We start from the raw sequence: 17,106 nt of genomic DNA on the forward strand, positions 1-17,106 counted from the left end.
GTTGCCAGCCTGTGTTTAAATGTGTGAGATGTTTCTGGCATCAGGCATTTGGTTCCATTCTGGTTCTCCTACCTGCTGGCTGTGTGACTTTGGGTTAGCTACTTAACGTCTCTGAGTTTCAATTTTTTCATCTGCGAAACTGGAACATACTACATGGTGCTGACACATGATAAATGTTAGGTATCGTTTTATAGAACTTGAATAGTAAGAGCCCATTACTAGCTAAATTGATATTAACAAGCAAAAGAGCTTTCTGATGGCACTCTGACTTTGGCTTCAAGGGCGCATGACAAGCTCCCGTGGAAGCCTCCTCAGAGCCCCTCCCTCTACAGGAGGGGAGGAGAAAGTCCGTGCCAAGGGGGAGTGAGACGCACACACCTGATGCCTTCCAGTTTTCAACTCTTCCCGCGGCCCCTACAACTTAGCTCTTTTATGCCCTTGAGCAAAGGAAGGACCAAGGGCAGTGACTCAGGTCTTTTTGCCACTTGATTTGCAAGTCCAGCAGGAGGCAATCGGTTTCTCCCTTTGGGGTTGGGGGAGTCGTCACACCTCTGGCCTTAGCCGCCGCCAACACCGACACCAGCACACAGGTAACTCTTGCTCTCCAAACTCAAGCGCCAAAGAGATTCAGATAAAATGTTTGACAAACCTCATGCTAACTGAAATGTTGCTATTTGCTAGCCCAAACTAAGGAAACCAACTGCGTAGGATAAAGTGGTATTCTTACGGGCTAAACTCGCCCTACACAGATAAAGACGCAGGTAGATTTGGGGGAGGGTTGGTTGCTGTTGTTTTTTTGACCAGTCTGCTCATCCCTGAGTGGCTGTGAGAGCGACTACGCTAACTTGCCCAGCACCGTGTCTGATTCCAGAAGATACCACTGCGCCAGGTGGAGCCGCATCCATCCTTTCATTACGCAGCAATGATGGCAAAAAACAACAACAACAACACAGCTGTAAATTCGCCAGGTGACCCCCTCCTCTGTATCCTGGATACGGAGGTATCGCTATCATCAGGTTAAACCCCTCTTTTCCTTCCTGCTTGCCTGGAACCGAGGGAGGGCGGCTGACTCCCACAGCTCCCTGCGGTCCCCCGACATGGGTTCTCCTCCCGGACACTGTGCATTCGTGATCCTGAAACATTAGCACGGAAGCCCTTTACCCTGCACCGTGAGCTGCGCAACCGCTTCCTGGGCATGCAGCACAGCGCTCTCAGAGGATTAATTAAAAGGACAAGCATCTTTCTAAAAAGCAGAAGGAACTTGCGATGAATTTCAAGCGAGAGAAAAATCCCCGTTTAAGCAAATGTTTTTCCCGTGATCCCAACCCAAGCATTCCGAAAAGTATAAAAACATGCATTATTGAAAAGATTTTTAGGCCAGCAACTTGGAGATTAATATGTGGAGATGAAGAGATAGGGCTGGCATGCGTCTTGCTCACCAGTGACCTTGGAGCCTGGGTCTCTGCTTGAGGGGGGTGGGGGAGGGTGGCGGGGGCGGAGGCACAGGCTGAAAGGATGCTGTGTCTTTAGGTCCGAGATCAGCCTGTGATTTGGAAAGCCAAAAGCGACCTGAAGAGAATGTCTGGGTGAGAAATAATGGCAGTGGTGGGGGTGGGGGGCTGATATTTCACTGCTGTCACGACACAGAGATGGGTGATGAGCAGCCTTCACGTCTTCTGACAGAAAGAGGCTGAACTGACTTCCATGGCTAAGGGACCTGTCCTCTGCCCTCCTCCTGAAGGAGGGACACTGGTTCTGCAGGGCCAGGAAGAGGGTGCAGCCCTCACCATGAACCAGCTCACCAGCCCTGGGACTCCTGGCATCATCCCCAGCCAACTGGAGGCAATGGCACACACTGGCCCAGCCTGAGCCAGGTCAGCTGCATGAGAAAGTGGGATTTAGGAGACACCCCCAACACCCCAAACTTGTAAATATAACCCATTTCTCCAGGGAAGAGTCTCCCCCCAAACCCATCCTGTAATCGAGCAAACGAGTCAGGGCCAGGAGTCACCCCACAGATCTCACCCAGCCTGGTAACCAAGGATCCTGGCAAAATAGAGACTAGAGGAGTTCCTGTCGTGGCTCAGTGGTTAACCAACCTGACTCACATCCATGAGGACATGGGTTCGATCCCTGGCCTCCCTTGGTGGGTTATGGATCCGGCGTTGCCGTGAGCTCTGACACGGCTCGGACCCTGCTGTGGCTGTGGTGTTGACTGGCAGCTACAGCTCCCACTCAAGCCCTAGCCTGGGAACCTCCATCTGTTGCAGGTGCGGCCCTAAAAAGACAAAAGGCAAAACCCCAAAAAAGCAGAGACTAGAAAATACAGCTTTAAAGTCTCAACCCTTTTCAGCCTGTCAGCTTCAGTTTCGAAAATTAAATCCAAGACGTTGTTGCTGAAATGTTTGAGCTGGTACTTGCTGAGTTTTAGTGGGATTGCTTTAATGCCCATTGATTTCTGGGTAGTAAGTTGTACCTCTATGTCTTATTTCAATTACTTAACATTCCCTGAACCACAAATCCATTCCCAGACAGATGGGCATTTCGTCGAGCGTTCCTGTGACTTTGAAAAACCATTGATCCCGTGCACGCCGAGTGGTCGTGTGTCGGGCCTTTATGGCGGGGTTAACTCATTTTGCGGCTTCCTTAATGGCCGAGGGTTTACATTTTATTGCATATCTATTTTTGGGGGCTGGGCTGTGATGAATGGTTTGGCTGCCTGGTTCAAAACAAGTCCAAGGCGACAGCAGAATCCAATTTGCTTTAAAAAATGATGATTATAAAGCTTTTCAAATAATAATCCAGGAATGAGGGAAACAGAGAGAGCATCACTCTGCGTGAGACACACAACTGGAGGAGACGCGCCGATGCCCCCGCTCCCCCTCCACGGGCAGCTCCTGTTTATAATGACCTTCATCCGGGAGACCAGGGCGGCCTTGTCTTTCATCAGGGGCAACAGAGATGCTGTCATTTTCTTTCCTTTTTTTTTTTTTTTTTTCTGTCTTTTTAGGGCCGTACTGTGGCATAGGGAAGTTCCAGGCTGGGGTTGAATTGGAGCTGCAGCTGCTGGCCTACACCACAGCCACAGCAACGTGGGATCTGCGCTGTGTCTGCAACCTACACCACAGCTCACGGCAACGCTGGATCCTTAACCCACTGAGCGAGGCCAGGGATCGAACCCACATTCTCATTACTACTGAGCCACCACGGGAACTCCCAATGCTCCCATTTTCTTGAGGGTAGAGCCAAGAGCTCCTGCTTGGTCCCAGACCAATTCCTATGAAACGGGTTCAGGGATCAGAGCCTTCTGAGTTGCCAGGTGGCAGGACGGTGCCCAAGCAGAGCCATTCTCTGCCTAATGATGCCATCATGGGACATCTGAGTGGGATGCCAGGTGTATCCCCCAAATCCTGAAAGGCTAGCCCTGGCCCCCAGCTCTTAACATGCACTTGTTTTTCCTTTACAGCTCCTTGTGCAGCGGGGCCTGAGCCAGAGAGCATTGCTGGTCAGGTCCGAGAACTGTCCCCGGAAAGCGTGACGCGGAGGGCTGGACACCCTGCCATCTGCCCTGACATCGACTCTTCTTATTCACCTCTGTGGGATGAGTGTTACCAAGGGGGTTCCAACTGGGGAGGTGGATGGAGAGGATACGGTGGGAGGCGGATGCTGGGGCAGGGGAGGGAGGGGCTCATGCAGTGTGGGCAGATCGGTGCCCAACAGCGGACTCACTAGAAGGAAAAAAGCTTCCTAGCCCCTTGGTAGCACCCGCATAGTGTACATTTCTGTGTTGCAAACACGGCCACAATGGCTGATGTGAACCTACCAGCCACGTAACTGCCTTGCAAAAATCTGGAAACTCTAACAAGCGTCTCACGAGCGAGGTCTCCAGAGTTGCTCGGGCTTCTGTACATTCGAAACTGTAGAAATTTATTTCAGGGAATAAGCTGCTCAATCCACAAAACAAACACCTCCACAGCAGACGGAGCCTCCCGTGCACTCACACCTTAGGAACTACCAGCGGCGGACATGCAGCTTAACTGTGGGCAGGAAGGAAGAGGATGGGAGCCCGGCCCAGTTGCTGTACATCAGGCAGAGCCCCATAACGGGGATTGGACTTGGGCCCCGGGTAACAAGGACACCGTGGACTGGAGATGCCCTGCTCGTATCCAGCTCGTGGATGTTTCCACTGGTTTCTCTGCTCTTAGGTCACACGAGTCCCTCTTCTACCTGTCACGAGAGTCCTTCTGGCCAAAAAATCACGAGGCCGTCTCTCGGGCCTTGCAGATGTTTAGAATAACAACGGCGCACAGAGCTGTCGACATGAAGCAAGAAGAGCTTCCTGGAAAACGGAACTCCAGGTTGCGGCTGGGGCCCGGACCAAGGACACCAGGACCTGAGGCTCTGAGTACACAGGGCACCCTGGGGATGGGGAGTCGGGGGGATCTCACCCCTGCTTGCCCAATTCCAGGGCTTGACACTGGGAGCTGGGAGCTTGCAGGTCATGTCCAGGGGTGTCTCACGCAGGGCACACACAGGAGCCACTTTAAGCAGCGCCTGTGTGCTGTCCACGTGAAGGGCTTTCCCTCTGTGGGTCGCTTGTCTTGAGGTAGGGCCCCGCCCCCCCCCAACTCTGGAGTTCTCTGCATCGCACATCTTGTGTGTGTGTGTGTGTGTGTGTGCGCGTGTGTCTTTTTCAGGGCTGCACCTGTGGCATATGGAGGTTCCCAGGCTAGGGGTCGAATCGGAGCTGTAGCTGCCAGCCTATGCCAGAGCCCCATCTGCAACCTACACCACGGCTCCCGGCAGTGCCAGATCCTTAACCCACGGAGCGAGGCCAGGGATCGAACCCGCCACCTCATGGTTCCTTGTTGGATTCGTTAACCACTGGGCCACGACGGGAATGCCTCATCTCGTATCTTTTGGAAGCCCTGTCCCAGCTCCAGCTCCAGCTGACATGAGGTCATTTCCTGGAGGAGCAGCTCAGGGAGAAGAGCCAAGTCCTCAGTCACCCCACCTGCTCGCCATACACACCCGTGACCCCTCAGAAGGTCCGCTCCGAGCATCTCCTCCGTTTTCAGACAGAGCGCCCCCTTTCTCTGCTTCTCCAGGGATCCCCACCCCCCTTTGGTCAACCTGGACCCTCACTCTCCAGGTCCTGAATAGTCACGCCTCTCTCCTGCCTGGCCAAGCCCCCAGAACCCTCCTGCAGGAGCTGCCCCTAGGCAGCGTTCCCTGAAGGGGCCAGGTCACCCAGGAACCCCAACATCTGCTCCCTCCGTGAGCCGTCATGGAATCCCCCAAGGACGAGAGGCAGTGACCTCCCAGCCTTGCTGAAATCACGGTCCTGGGTTCCTCAGACACAGCGATGAGAAGAGCTTTTGTCCCAAAGGAGCAGAGTGGTGCCCCCCCCGGCCCCCGTCCACCTTACTCTTTGGCTAAAGCTCAGGCTTGTTGCAAAACAAATTCAGCTGCTTCCACCCAGAAAATACGCCAGCCTTGAAGACAACCAAGGAGAGACTCCAGGCCCCTAGACTGTTTTGGCGCAGGGCTGCCTGCACCCTCACCGCGAGCCCCGACGGGGCTTGACTTACGGAAGGCTGTGCAGAGCTCTCGGAGGGTGAGGACGCCGTCTTTGTTGTAGTCATCAAAGCGGAGGAGGTCGCCCGGCGAGCACCCCAGGAAGTCCTCCTGCAAGTCCTGCTCCTTCAGCACGTGCTGCAGGGGAGGAAAGGGACAAGGTAGAGCCCGGAGCGAGCTCGGAGCTGCGGGCATTGCTGGAGTGGCTCAAGCCAAGTGGGGCGCAGTCACTGGTCTATGTGTGTGTGTGTGTGTGTGTGTGTGTGTTTGTGTGTGTGTGTGTGTAAGGACCCTGGCAACAGCTCAGTGGGCCACGCAGAGCAGCCAAATCTCTTTGCTGTTGGCTTGCCTGACCCTCTCATTTTATTTTTTTTTTATTTTGGCGGTTTTGTTTATTTGTTTGTTTTGTCTTTTTTTCAAGGGCCACACCCGAGGCACATGGAGGTTCCCAGGCTAGGGGTCCAATCAGAGCTATAGCCACCTGTCTACAGCCACAGCCACAGTAACACGGGATCCAAGCCCCATCTGTGACCTACACCACAGCTCCTGGCAACACTGGATCCTTAACCCACGGAGCGAGGCCAGGGATCGAACCTGCGTCCTCATGGATACTCATCAGATTCATTTCCGCTGAGTCACGATGGGAACACCTGACCTTCTCATTTTAGAGATGAGAAAGCTGAGGCTCAGAGAGGGAAGAGACTTTCCCTAGGTCACACAGTGACGGCGGCCAAGTCGGGATTCGCACTCCAGGCTGTCTTCTCCCTGCCTGGGCCAGCAGTCCCCATGCAATCTGAGGTGAGAAGGATCCTGTGGTCGCCTGGTCTCCCTCTTCGTGTGGCAGATGGGGGACACAGGGAAGAGAAGGGGCCTGATCAGATAAACCCAGCAAACAGTGGCTGCACTCAGGGGTCTCAGCTATGTTGGGCAGGAAGGGCCCCTGCTCCATCATGCCCCTGCTCCATCATGCCCCCCTCCCCACCCCTGCCAGTCTGTCAGGGCAGCGCGTCCCAGCCACAGCACTTCCGGAAAGCAGAAGCTGCCATGCCACTGACCTAGGCCTGAGCCCCCGCCTCTGCCTGCCTTGGCCAGCCAGGAACACAAACCAACACCCTTGGGATTTTGTCTTGGGGACCCCAGGTGGGGGGTTGTGAACCCCTCCCTGCATGTGGCCTGGGCTGCAGGGCAGAGGCCTCTCCAGCACCACCAGTCACCTCTGGGCACATGTGTCTGGAATGAGATACTTGTGAGCAAGATGCTATCTCAGAAGAAGGGCAGTGATTTTATTTTGTGGGGGAGAGGGGACCAGAGGTATTTTCTATTTATTTAACAGTCTCAGCTGGGCCTGCTAATATTAAAGGCAATGTAATGTGATAATGTTAAAAAAATGACCCTTCACCCAGCAAGCAGGACTGGTCGATAAAAGGGAGATCAACCATAACAGTTGAAATCAATCTTCCAAAGACAGAAATTTCCCTTTGTCTGTTTCTGCATTGGAAATTGATTAACGTTTCATAGGACCGACACGTTTTTCCCTGATGCCACTGATACGGTGTTAAGGAAAGGGCCACTTTAGCCAGGCCCTGCTGGGCAGATTTATGAAATGGACTTTAAATACATTACATTTTAAAGAGGGAGTCCCAGTGCAATTACCACACTTGTTAATGACTTTAGGTGCCTCTGGGCACATCGCTGCCAGGTTAGAGCAATGCGCCCAGGAAATTTCTGTCTACCTGGCAGCTACCCAGGAGCCACGTGGGCCTGGGGTGCCAAGAGCCCACAGGCATCTCAGTCCTGGGCAAGGCCAAGCCCCTGCCCTCCCTGCTCCCTGCCCAGATGGTGGCCCGGAAATCGCCAGATGGCTCTTCTCTCAAGTAACCATTGCTAACAGGACTCGAACTCTCCCCAGAACAGCTGGGGACACCTGTGGGTTCCTGCCCCTGCCCCTTGGGGTCTTAGCCATAGCTGGCATCTGAGTGTTGATGGAGGTGATGACGTGCGGGCTGGTGTGTATCTGGGAGGTCTCCCGGGGTGCAGGTTGTGGATGGACTTGCACCTGCTGCCCAGGCATGGGCAGGCAGAGCTGGTCTGTAAGTGCCTTAGGCGCTGTGATGTCCCACGTGCATCCCTGGAAGCAGGCTCTGGACTGGCCGCACTTGAGAAGGTCAAGTGTCTGGGTGCCTGCTGGCCCCGCAGACCTTGAGGGGATCCGGTGGAGCCCGCGGAAGGAGCCCCCTGCACTGTGAGGCGAGTGGGTCCATGCGCATCCGCCCCTGGGGTTCATTTAGTCCACCGCATCCCAGGCAGCGCATGCGCGCAGGCAAGGGACCGGATTTCTTGGAGCCGAGGCTTCCTAATCAAAAAATATCTGTGAGGTGGAGATAACAGTAGAATCCACTGCACAGCAGAGGGTGGCTGAGAGGTTTCAGCGGGAAATAATAGCAACGAAAAAGGTGACGATGACAATGATGCTGATGGCTGTCACCTACTGAAATGTGCCACGTGCCAGGCTGAGCACTTCACATGTCTCAGCTCTTCTAACCTTCCTGGGGACCCCATAATAGTCCCATACAAGGAACGAGGCACAGAGAAGTGAAGCTGCCTGCCTAGACCCACTAGCTTATGAATGCCGGAGGCGGACTTGAACTCGGGTAGTTTGACAGTAATGTCTGCGTTTGTAGCTCCTCCCCTATAGAGGGAGAGACACATCTGTGTAGGGCGTCACAGGTAAAGGGCCTCGCTTAACGCCAAGCAGGCAGGCCCTCCCCAGCCTGGTCCTTCCTGGTGACCTGGTGACAGCCTTGATGAGGTCACTGCCGTGCCACGTGAAGGATTTCTTTAAAGCAGTGTCAAAGATGGGGACTGATCCTTACCACCTGCCCTCTGGTGGGGGGGGCACTCTGTGGTCTTTGGGGGGGAGCTGCTGGGCCTTCCCACCCTGCCTGCGGAAGCTCACCCCTTCCTCCCTCCGTATCTTTGCACCTGCTGTGCCTCCAGAGCCCGCAGAGGCAACCCAGCAGAGCAGGAGCAGGACTGCAAATCTTCAGGCGCACCCAGTCTGCCTTTCTGCCACCAGCACCCCTCCTGCAGCTGGCGTGCTGGTGCCCTGGGCTGCTCCCTCCTTGCTACTTCTGGCTGCAGACACTCACTGCCCCTGGGCCACCTCGCACGGCCACGTGTGCTATGGTTGGGAGGCAGACCATGGGGCTCAATCTAAGTGTTTTCTCTAAAGAAAGAGCAGTGCTCGGGGGTGGCCACAGGCTTCCTGCAGGCCAGCGGGCTGGGGGTGTGGGCTGCTGATACCCGGACATGGCCCCAGGGAGAGGTCACAGGGGAGAAGAGGTGGGGACACCCAGGCTCCAACCAGACCTGCTGAGGGAAGAAAAGACGTCTTTCCTAATAAACACCTCAGAGCCCCGCCCCCTGCCAGTGTGGGTTGTGCCAGTGAGCCTCTGAGCTTGTTTACAAATATTGGCTGAAGGTAGCAGGCTGGGAGGAGCCAGTGACATCAGTGTTTGTCAGCGGGTCTCAGGAGGTGTTAAACACAGCCTCTCTGACTCCCAGGGGATGGCTTTTTCTTGCAGGGCCGAGGCCGCCTCAGCATCCTGTTTTGCAGCTGCTTACAAATGGCTCTCCCCACGTGGCTCTGTTCTTCACCGGCCAAATGGAGCCCTGGATCCCTCCCCGAGGAGATTTCACCCAGTGCTGTACCCACCTGGGCCAGTTCAGAGCTGCTGAGGTGGCCGTCCCCGTCTGCATCCAAGTCCTTAAACAGAGATTCCACCAGGAAGCGCTTCTGGGAGGCAGGGTCCGGCCAGCTGTCCCCTTCGTGGGGTGGCTGCAGGCGGGTCTGCAGGGCCAGAAGGACCTTCTTCAGGCGGGCATAGTCAGCCATGGTGCACGGGTCACCTGGGAGGGAAGACGAGGTGACCGCAGTGAGACGCCTCCCTTAGGCTTGAGAAAGCGTCCATGAATCCCACCCATCAAGTTACCGGGTTCCCACCACGTGCATGCACGGTGCAACCCGAGGAGATGAGAGCCATTCATCCATCTGCCTACCAGAATACCCCAGAAATATCTCTTGAGCATCAGATACTGGCTACACATGATACAAACACTGGAAGGAGTCTGTCTGTCCCTCCACAAATGTTTATTGAGCACCTATGATATGCCAGCACCTATGACACGCCAGAGTGATTGCCATACCTCCAGGGGAGGTCCCAGCGGCAGCCCCGCCGTGGCTTTAGGAAAGCCGGCCCAGATCCCCTTCTGCAATAGCTCGTCTTTGCCTTAATCCCACCTTCAAGGCTGCTTTGGCATCCGTGGCCTCATAGATGAGGGAGTTTCAGTGAACAGGACTAATAAGCCCTGCTTAAGATAATTAGGTACAGTCCCAGAGCTGGATTACTTCAAAACGAACACGTGTATACAAGCTGATGACCAAGAAACAAAAGGCAGCTTTGACGAAATTAAAACCTACGCACGCAGCCCATTATGCTCAGGCCTTTTATCACGGCCGTGCTTGCTCCCAGCATCAGAACCACACAGGGTTCTGGCAAACGGGGCCGCTGATGCCCTGTGACATGACATCATTTATCTCGCTGGGAACAGGGCGTGAGTTTGTTCCCCCCAAAGGGCTATGCAGCTATTTGCAGCGCCCAAGAGCCCCTCCAGGCCCACCTCCCCACCTCCCGGGATGGAGTGTGTACGTCTAGCGGCTGGGTTTGCTGAGTCCTGGAGCACGGTGTGGGCCCAACCTCCTTTCCAGGTTGAAGACAGAGTGCCGTTGGGAAGGAAGGGACCAGAGCAGGACCCTGGCGCATAGCTCAGGGTGGGAGAGTCTACATAATGCATGCTGAAGAGCATTGGCTCTGGAGTTCCCGTCGTGGCGCAGTGGTTAACGAATCTGACTAGGAACCATGAGGTTGCAGGTTCGATCCCTGCCCTTGCTCAGTGGGTTAACGATCCGGCGTTGCCGTGAGCTGTGGTGTAGGTTGCAGACGCGGCTCGGATCCCGCGTTGCTGTGGCTCTGGCGTAGGCCGGTGGCTACAGCTCCGATTGGACCCCTAGCCTGGGAACCTCCATATGCCGTGGGAGCGGCCCAAGAAATGGCAAAAAGACCAAAAAAAAAGAGCATTGGCTCTGGAGCCCGCTGGGTTTGAGTCCCAGCTCTGCGGCTGCCTGAGCGTGTACTTTGTATAAGGTGCCTCAGTGATGGCATCTGTGAAATGGGGAGAACGGGGCCATGCACACAGGGCTGCAAAGAGGGTTAAAAAACATAGGTACATAAAAGCTTAACACTGGCTTGGCACCCAGTAAAGCCTTAGGAAATGACAGCTACTCTTCCCCGTACCATTACTGGAACCGTATTTGCTTAAGAGCAACACACAGGGAAGCTGCTTGGTGGGGGGACGTCTGTCTGTCTCTCTGCCTCCCTCACTAGACAAGCCTGGATGGTCCAACCACTTTCTCTTGTGCATGTTTGCATTGCCAGATTTTCTTCCAATTCAGGGTCAATTGATTCTTGTGAGAAACAGATGCCCGTTCTATTTCCTCCTGCATGTTTATTTAGAAAAAAAATCAATTGCTCTGTTCAATATAATCAAATCTATTTGCTCGCTGGGAATTTCCATGCTCTGCTAGGAATAGCTTGCCCATCCCCCAAGCTCGCTAGCCTGCCACTATGGCCCAGCAGGCGATCCGCTCCTGGGAGCTCTCAGGGCCCCTGGCTGGCAGACCCGATACTCAGGTCTGTACAGCTGCGCAGGGTGGGAACCAATGGCCGTGTCCCAGGGGGACACGTGGCAGCTTCTAGGGTTCTTCTGCTTCCTGAGCCCGGGCAGAGGTCCATCTGCGGAAGGCAGAGGAAGTGTTTGGCCCACATCTTGGAAAACTGGTCCTGGTGAATGGACAGCAGCTGGATGCTGGGGATGAGGGGAGATAGGAGCTTTGGTGGCAATGGCAGTGGGGAGTCTCTGTGTGGAGGATGTGCAGGGACCTGGATTTCAGAGCCTGTCAGGCTGTCCCGGACAGGCATTCACGCCTGCAGGCTGGGGAGCTGGCACACACAGCAGATGGAAATGGGGCTGATCGGAGACTTGACTCACAAATGCAAAGGGACAATGAAGCACCTAAAAAACCACAGCAGGGCCACCTGGAGGATGGGCCAGGCCAGGTCAGGTGGGCAGAGATGTCTCAACCTCACTGGTCCTTTCAACCCCCAATCTTCCTCACGATCCTTGGTGGGCACAGATCTCTGAGGTGCCTGCTGTCCTGGGCCAGGGGTCCACAGCCAGACATCACTGGCTGGCCACCCTGCAGGCCAGGGAACCCAGCAATGGGGTCCTGCCAGGCAGGCTGCAGCATCCTCCCCAGGCCCCGCCCCTCCCATCACCTCCCTACAGCTCTTCGTGAACTCACAGTGGCTTCTCCATCCTGGCAACTGCCCAGCTCATGCCTTCTAGTCAATAAGGCGCGTACAGGTCTAGAAATCAACTTATGGGGGGAAGGGTGAAGGGCCCCCGTCTCCAGGGCCACCTCCCCGAGCCCCGAGCCTGGCTCCCTGCTGGGATTCACACCAGCCATGCCCTCCCTGTCCTTTTATCAGCATTTCCTCATAAACCATGCATGCTGCTGAGTAACACATCGAGGCTCTGAGGGAGTTCCATCCTGGGCATCAAGGCTGCCCATGAGGGAGAGCTCACACAGCCGGCGGGGAGGCGAGTCTCCCTAAGGATGAGACCTGCAGAATGAGGGAGCTGAGGGAGAAGGAGGCAGAGGAAAGGGGTGCCAGGCTGCAGGCCTCGCAGGTGCAGGGGCATCCGGATGGCACAGTGCGTCCGGAGCCCCTGAGGAAGCTGGTGGGGCGGGGCGGCAGTGAGGCAGGGAGGGGACACGGGACAAGGCTGGAGTGACATGTGGAGCCAGGCAGGATGCCAGGCCCTGCAGTTCACACTCTGCCAAACTCCTGCTGTCCTTTTTTCCTTTACTGGGGATCTCACTGTGCCTGTGAGTCCCGAGCTGAATCGGGTGGCTCCGGGAAGACCATCTGAAGTCCTGCTTTATCCCTGGAGCAGTCATGCTTTACTGCTTAACTTTATATGTGTTTCAACCTCAACTAATTAAATCATTGGTCCAACATTCCCGAGCTCCTCTAATATCCTTATAGCTCTGGGGGCCACCAGCACCAGAGGAAAGACACCCTAATGCAGCCTTTCGCCACCCATGGAGAGGGTCACTTGAGACTCCTCAATCCAGACTCCCAGCACGTCCTTTGAAGCTTCATCTCCAGCAAGGAGTGTCCTCTCGAAAGTGTCCCTCTGGGTTTCCAGGATGCATGGCTTCCGAGCAAGGCGTATGAAGATGCCAATTTAACACATCCCTGGGTTTATCTTTTTCACCACGACCCTGCTGGTCACAGGGGGTCCGCATGGAGCGCCTCACCGAGCACATTTGTGAATCTGCCAGACCCGGTCTTTAGCTGCAGGCTCCCAATCTGCTGCCAGGTTGGAACCTTTGTCATACTGTACAAGAAAGACGTGTCCCCTGACAAGCACTTGCGAAGTACAGATGAGTCCACGACAGAAAAGAAAGGACCTATAACCTGCCTCCGGAGGCCGGCTGGAGGTGAAGCCAGGCCCCCTGCGCAGGTGATCCCAGCGCTGGGCCAGACTCGCCGAGCTCTGGTGGTCTTGTCTGCTGCACAGGCCCGAGTCCCAGCCCACACAGCCTGTTTTCAGGTCTTCCTCCTCCCTCTATGCAATTTGGGCAAGAGCTTCCATACCCAAGGGGTCATTCTTATCGTCATGTGGGTTGTCACTGCCGCTTGCGGTGCCGATGCCTCGGAGCTGCTCCACAGAGGTGCGAGGCGGCGTGCTCTCCCACCAACTCCTGGCTCAGAGGCTGAGGGTGGCTCTGGGGGCATCAACCCTGCCCCAATCCAGCACATTCGGACTCTGCAGCACCTGCCTGAGGCCAGAAAAGGCCCTCAGGCTGAAGGTGAGGTTGGAAGCTATTTACAAGTGTTACAGGAATGATCCACCAAAGCTGCACATGACCTCTGGGTTGATGGCGGGAAATGGGATGGGGTGTTATCAGCGTCTGCTACATCTTTCTGTGGGGTCCCAAGTTCTAAGCCACTGGGACGCAGCATGGCAGTCTTAAAGGCTTGTGGATGTGGTTGCAGACCGAGTCCTGTGGCTCCAGGGCAGAGTCTCTCAGGAAGATGCTGGAGGCGGGGGAACGACCACCCTGTAACAAGCTTTCCTGGGGTCATAAAGTAGAGACAGGCTTCATTAAGGGGGGCTACGTGCACCTGAACTTCATGAATGACAGTCATTGCACGACTGGACGGAGCACTGGACAGGGTGGCAGGTGACCACCTGGCCCTGCCTTTGAGTGGCTGGGCGACTCTAGGAAAGGCATTTGCCCCCCCCCCCCCCAGCCCCTACTTCCTACCTTAGAATGGGGCAACGACAAGAGTTCCCATCGTGGCTCAGTGGTTAACGAATCCGACTAGGAACCATGAGGTCGTGGGTTTGATCCCTGGCCTCGCTCAGTAGGTTAAGGATCCGGCGTTGCCGTGAGCTGTGGTGTAGGTTGCAGACGCGGCTCGGATCCCGCGTTGCTGTGGCTCTGGCGTAGGCTGGTGGCTACAGCTCCGATTAGACCCCTAGCCTGGGAATCTCCATATGCCGTGGGAGTGGCCCTAGAAATGGCTAAAAGACCAAAAAAAAAAAAAAAAAAAAAAAAAAAAAGGGGGCAACAAAAAAAAAAAAAAAAAAAAATGAGGCAACAACAGCTCCTGCCACCTGACAGGGTCCTGATATAAAAGGAGATGCGAGAGGACTCTGTGATATCCAAGCAGTCAGCCAGGCCTGAGAGCTTCTCTGCATGAAACAGACCTGGAGCCTCTGTCTTTGTCCCCGTCACCGATGCCTGGGGTGGCACAGCTGGCCACTGAAGCCCTTCCCATCCCCGTAAACATCCAGCTCCGAGGCCCCTCAGGGAGGGGCTAGGCCACAGGCTGACTGTGATGAGAATCCCCAACTGACCCTGGGGAGGGACCAGCCCTCCGCCCCCTGCCGGCCGCGGTGCCCTCTGTGTGGCAGCACCGGCCCCGCTTGGCCAGCCCCCGGCACAGGCCTCGGGCTTGCCGTCAGCACGTGTGTGCGGGGCTCCTCCTGCTCACAGACCAGGCCTGCTTTGGCCGATAAAATATTGATCAGCCTGCGGAGGAGCCCAGAGGGTGATCCTATTTTCATGTCAGAACTTGGTAATGAACTACATTTATCAAGTCCGTTCTCCACGAGAAAGGTCAGCCGCAGATCTGGCTAAGTTGTTATGACACCTCATTAATCTAGTTCCCCCCATAATTGTCCCTCTTTGAAGATTCTAATGTTCTCCTATTCCAGCCACACTCCCTCCGCGCCGATGGAGATTATTAGAGCCGGAGCCCAGGCACATCCGCATTTAATTTTTTGAGCAAAGAGAGATAGGACGCAGGTAGCAGCCTCTGGAATTAAACGTCCGTCAAAGGCACACTTTCTGTTGCAAAACAAAGAGAAACAAGGGAGACATGGTGAATAGTCTATCAGCCACGTGGGCGCCTGTATGATGGGGCCTCAAAAGGACGGCCTTTATTCTGTGACAGACAGAACTTCGGTCCCGGGTGCGGGAGGGGCTGGTGGCTCCGGAGCGTCAAGGAAAGGCGGGTTGTCCAGCGGGAGCAGGTAGGAGCGCCGGCCAGGCAGCAGGAAGCTCAGGATCTACCCAAGAGCCAGACCAGCCATACAGTCAAGGCCCCGCAGAGGCCCAGGTCCCAGATTCTGGGGCCACCTGGAGGCAGGAGAGGGGCTGGGCTGTAGACACCTGGCGCTAGGGTGGCCGGTAGTGTGGGAGATGGGGAGGGGCCATCTCTGACTGCTTCCCTTTCCAAAATGCCACCCCACCATCTAAAGGGGTCCCCCGTGCCCTGCCCCTTTCCCCAGCCTTCACTCTTCGTTATTCACACACTGTTGGTGTCAGGCTGCCCCATCGGGTGGGAGCCCCTGGAGGCCAGGGCCCTGCCTTGTTGCAGGTGGGACCCCAGCACCTGGCCGATGCACCTGTATGCAGAAGGTGCTCATTAAATGCCTGCTGATTGGCCAACTGTGGCCTCTTGGTGGAAAGGGGTGGCAGGGGGTTCAGAGAGTGGCTGATGTCCTGCCCTGAGGAGGGGACAATCCCAGCCAGGCTGAGCGCCAGGGACCGAGGTCTGGAACACTGAAGGGGGCTGGGAGCCTGTGTCATTCATCATATCAGCTCCTGGTGGGAGGGGGCCTGCCTCGCTCGTGGGAGCACCCCAAAACCTGCAAAGGTGGCCCCACAGAGTGTGGTCCAGCACAGCCAGGCTGGGAGTGGTGGCGGAAAGGCGCTGGGAGCCACCGAGGGGTGCTGCCCTGCTGGACACTGGCTGGCATGGAAATGTCTCCTCCAAGCCTCCTGGGGTCAGGGGTCCTTGGGACCTGCCTCTGGAAAGAAGGACGATGAAAGGGTCGGTCCTCTGGTTCTACCAGATCACTGGCCAGGACGTCTCCAGACAACCCCACCAAAAGGCCAGGCAGGGGGCCCTATTCTTGGAACGGCAGCCTAAGTGGGGAGGCCTGAAGGTGAATTTGGCCACCGCACAGCTTTGGGAAAGGTCTGGTCTCAAACCAAGGCTCTGATCAGTAACTGAGGACGAGGCTGACCCGGGCAACACTCTGTGTTCCCAGGGAGAGCTTCATACATGGGCAGAATTGGGGGGTCAGGGGAGGGGGATCCCAAGGCCCCTAGCAAGAGCCCAGCCCCCTGACGGATCTTCACGATGCTGGCGCTTCCCTCATTTGGGTGGCCTTGCACTTCCAGAGTCTCCCGCAAACCCTGAATTTCCTGGAGAGGGGTCTGTGGGACACGGGTTACTTGATATCACAGAGAACTCCTCTGCCATTACAGAAGTCATTCCTTTTGGGGATGGGTGGGGGCAAAGGAGCAGGGGGACAAAATGCTGGGCGCGGGCTGGTGGGGGATGCTCTGAGATGCCAGCATCTGGGGGAGGGCAGCTCGTTCCCAGCCACACACAGGCCAGCCCTTTGGAAGTCGCACAGTGGTCAGCCACGCCGTCACGCCACACCCTCTGGACTCCAGTTCTTCCTCCACCTGTTGGGGTGGCCCAGCACCTAGGCACAGATCCCGAGCCCCTCACCTGGAAGAACCCCTAGAGGGGGCCCGGCAGAGAGACTAGATGTGTCCACAACCTCTTGGCTGCTGTTGGATCCACTCACAGGCAGCCTCTCCCCTGACCCCCGCCCAAACATCAGCAGCCCTGGTTCCCTGCCTTCAGCTGTCCTGATACGTAATGTCACTGTCGCAGACAAAGCTGTGATCATCTCCGCCCAAGCAAAACCCTAGCTTAATCGTCTGGCACTAACATCGCAGCTGAACGTGGTTGTGTTACATGCGCCTCCGTGGCAATGTGTCATTCTGGGGTCTATTTTGAAACTGCTAAG

The 17,106-nt window shown here is 55.8% G+C and overlaps 1 protein-coding gene across 2 annotated transcripts in view; it reads right to left on the bottom strand.

Moving 5' to 3' along the window:
* Nucleotides 1-17,106, bottom strand: part of FSTL4 (follistatin like 4) — a 610,055-nt gene that overhangs the window by 141,972 nt on the left and 450,977 nt on the right. For both annotated transcript variants that reach the window (XM_021084753.1, XM_021084752.1), the window contains exons 5-6: nt 9,293-9,486; nt 5,592-5,715 (exon numbers count right to left, since the gene is read on the bottom strand). In XM_021084753.1, coding sequence (XP_020940412.1) covers nt 5,592-5,715; nt 9,293-9,486 — 318 coding nt within the window. The remainder of the gene's footprint in view (nt 1-5,591; nt 5,716-9,292; nt 9,487-17,106) is intronic.

This window comes from Sus scrofa, chromosome 2, assembly GCF_000003025.6.
Source record: "Sus scrofa isolate TJ Tabasco breed Duroc chromosome 2, Sscrofa11.1, whole genome shotgun sequence".
Classification (NCBI taxonomy): domain Eukaryota; kingdom Metazoa; phylum Chordata; class Mammalia; order Artiodactyla; family Suidae; genus Sus; species Sus scrofa.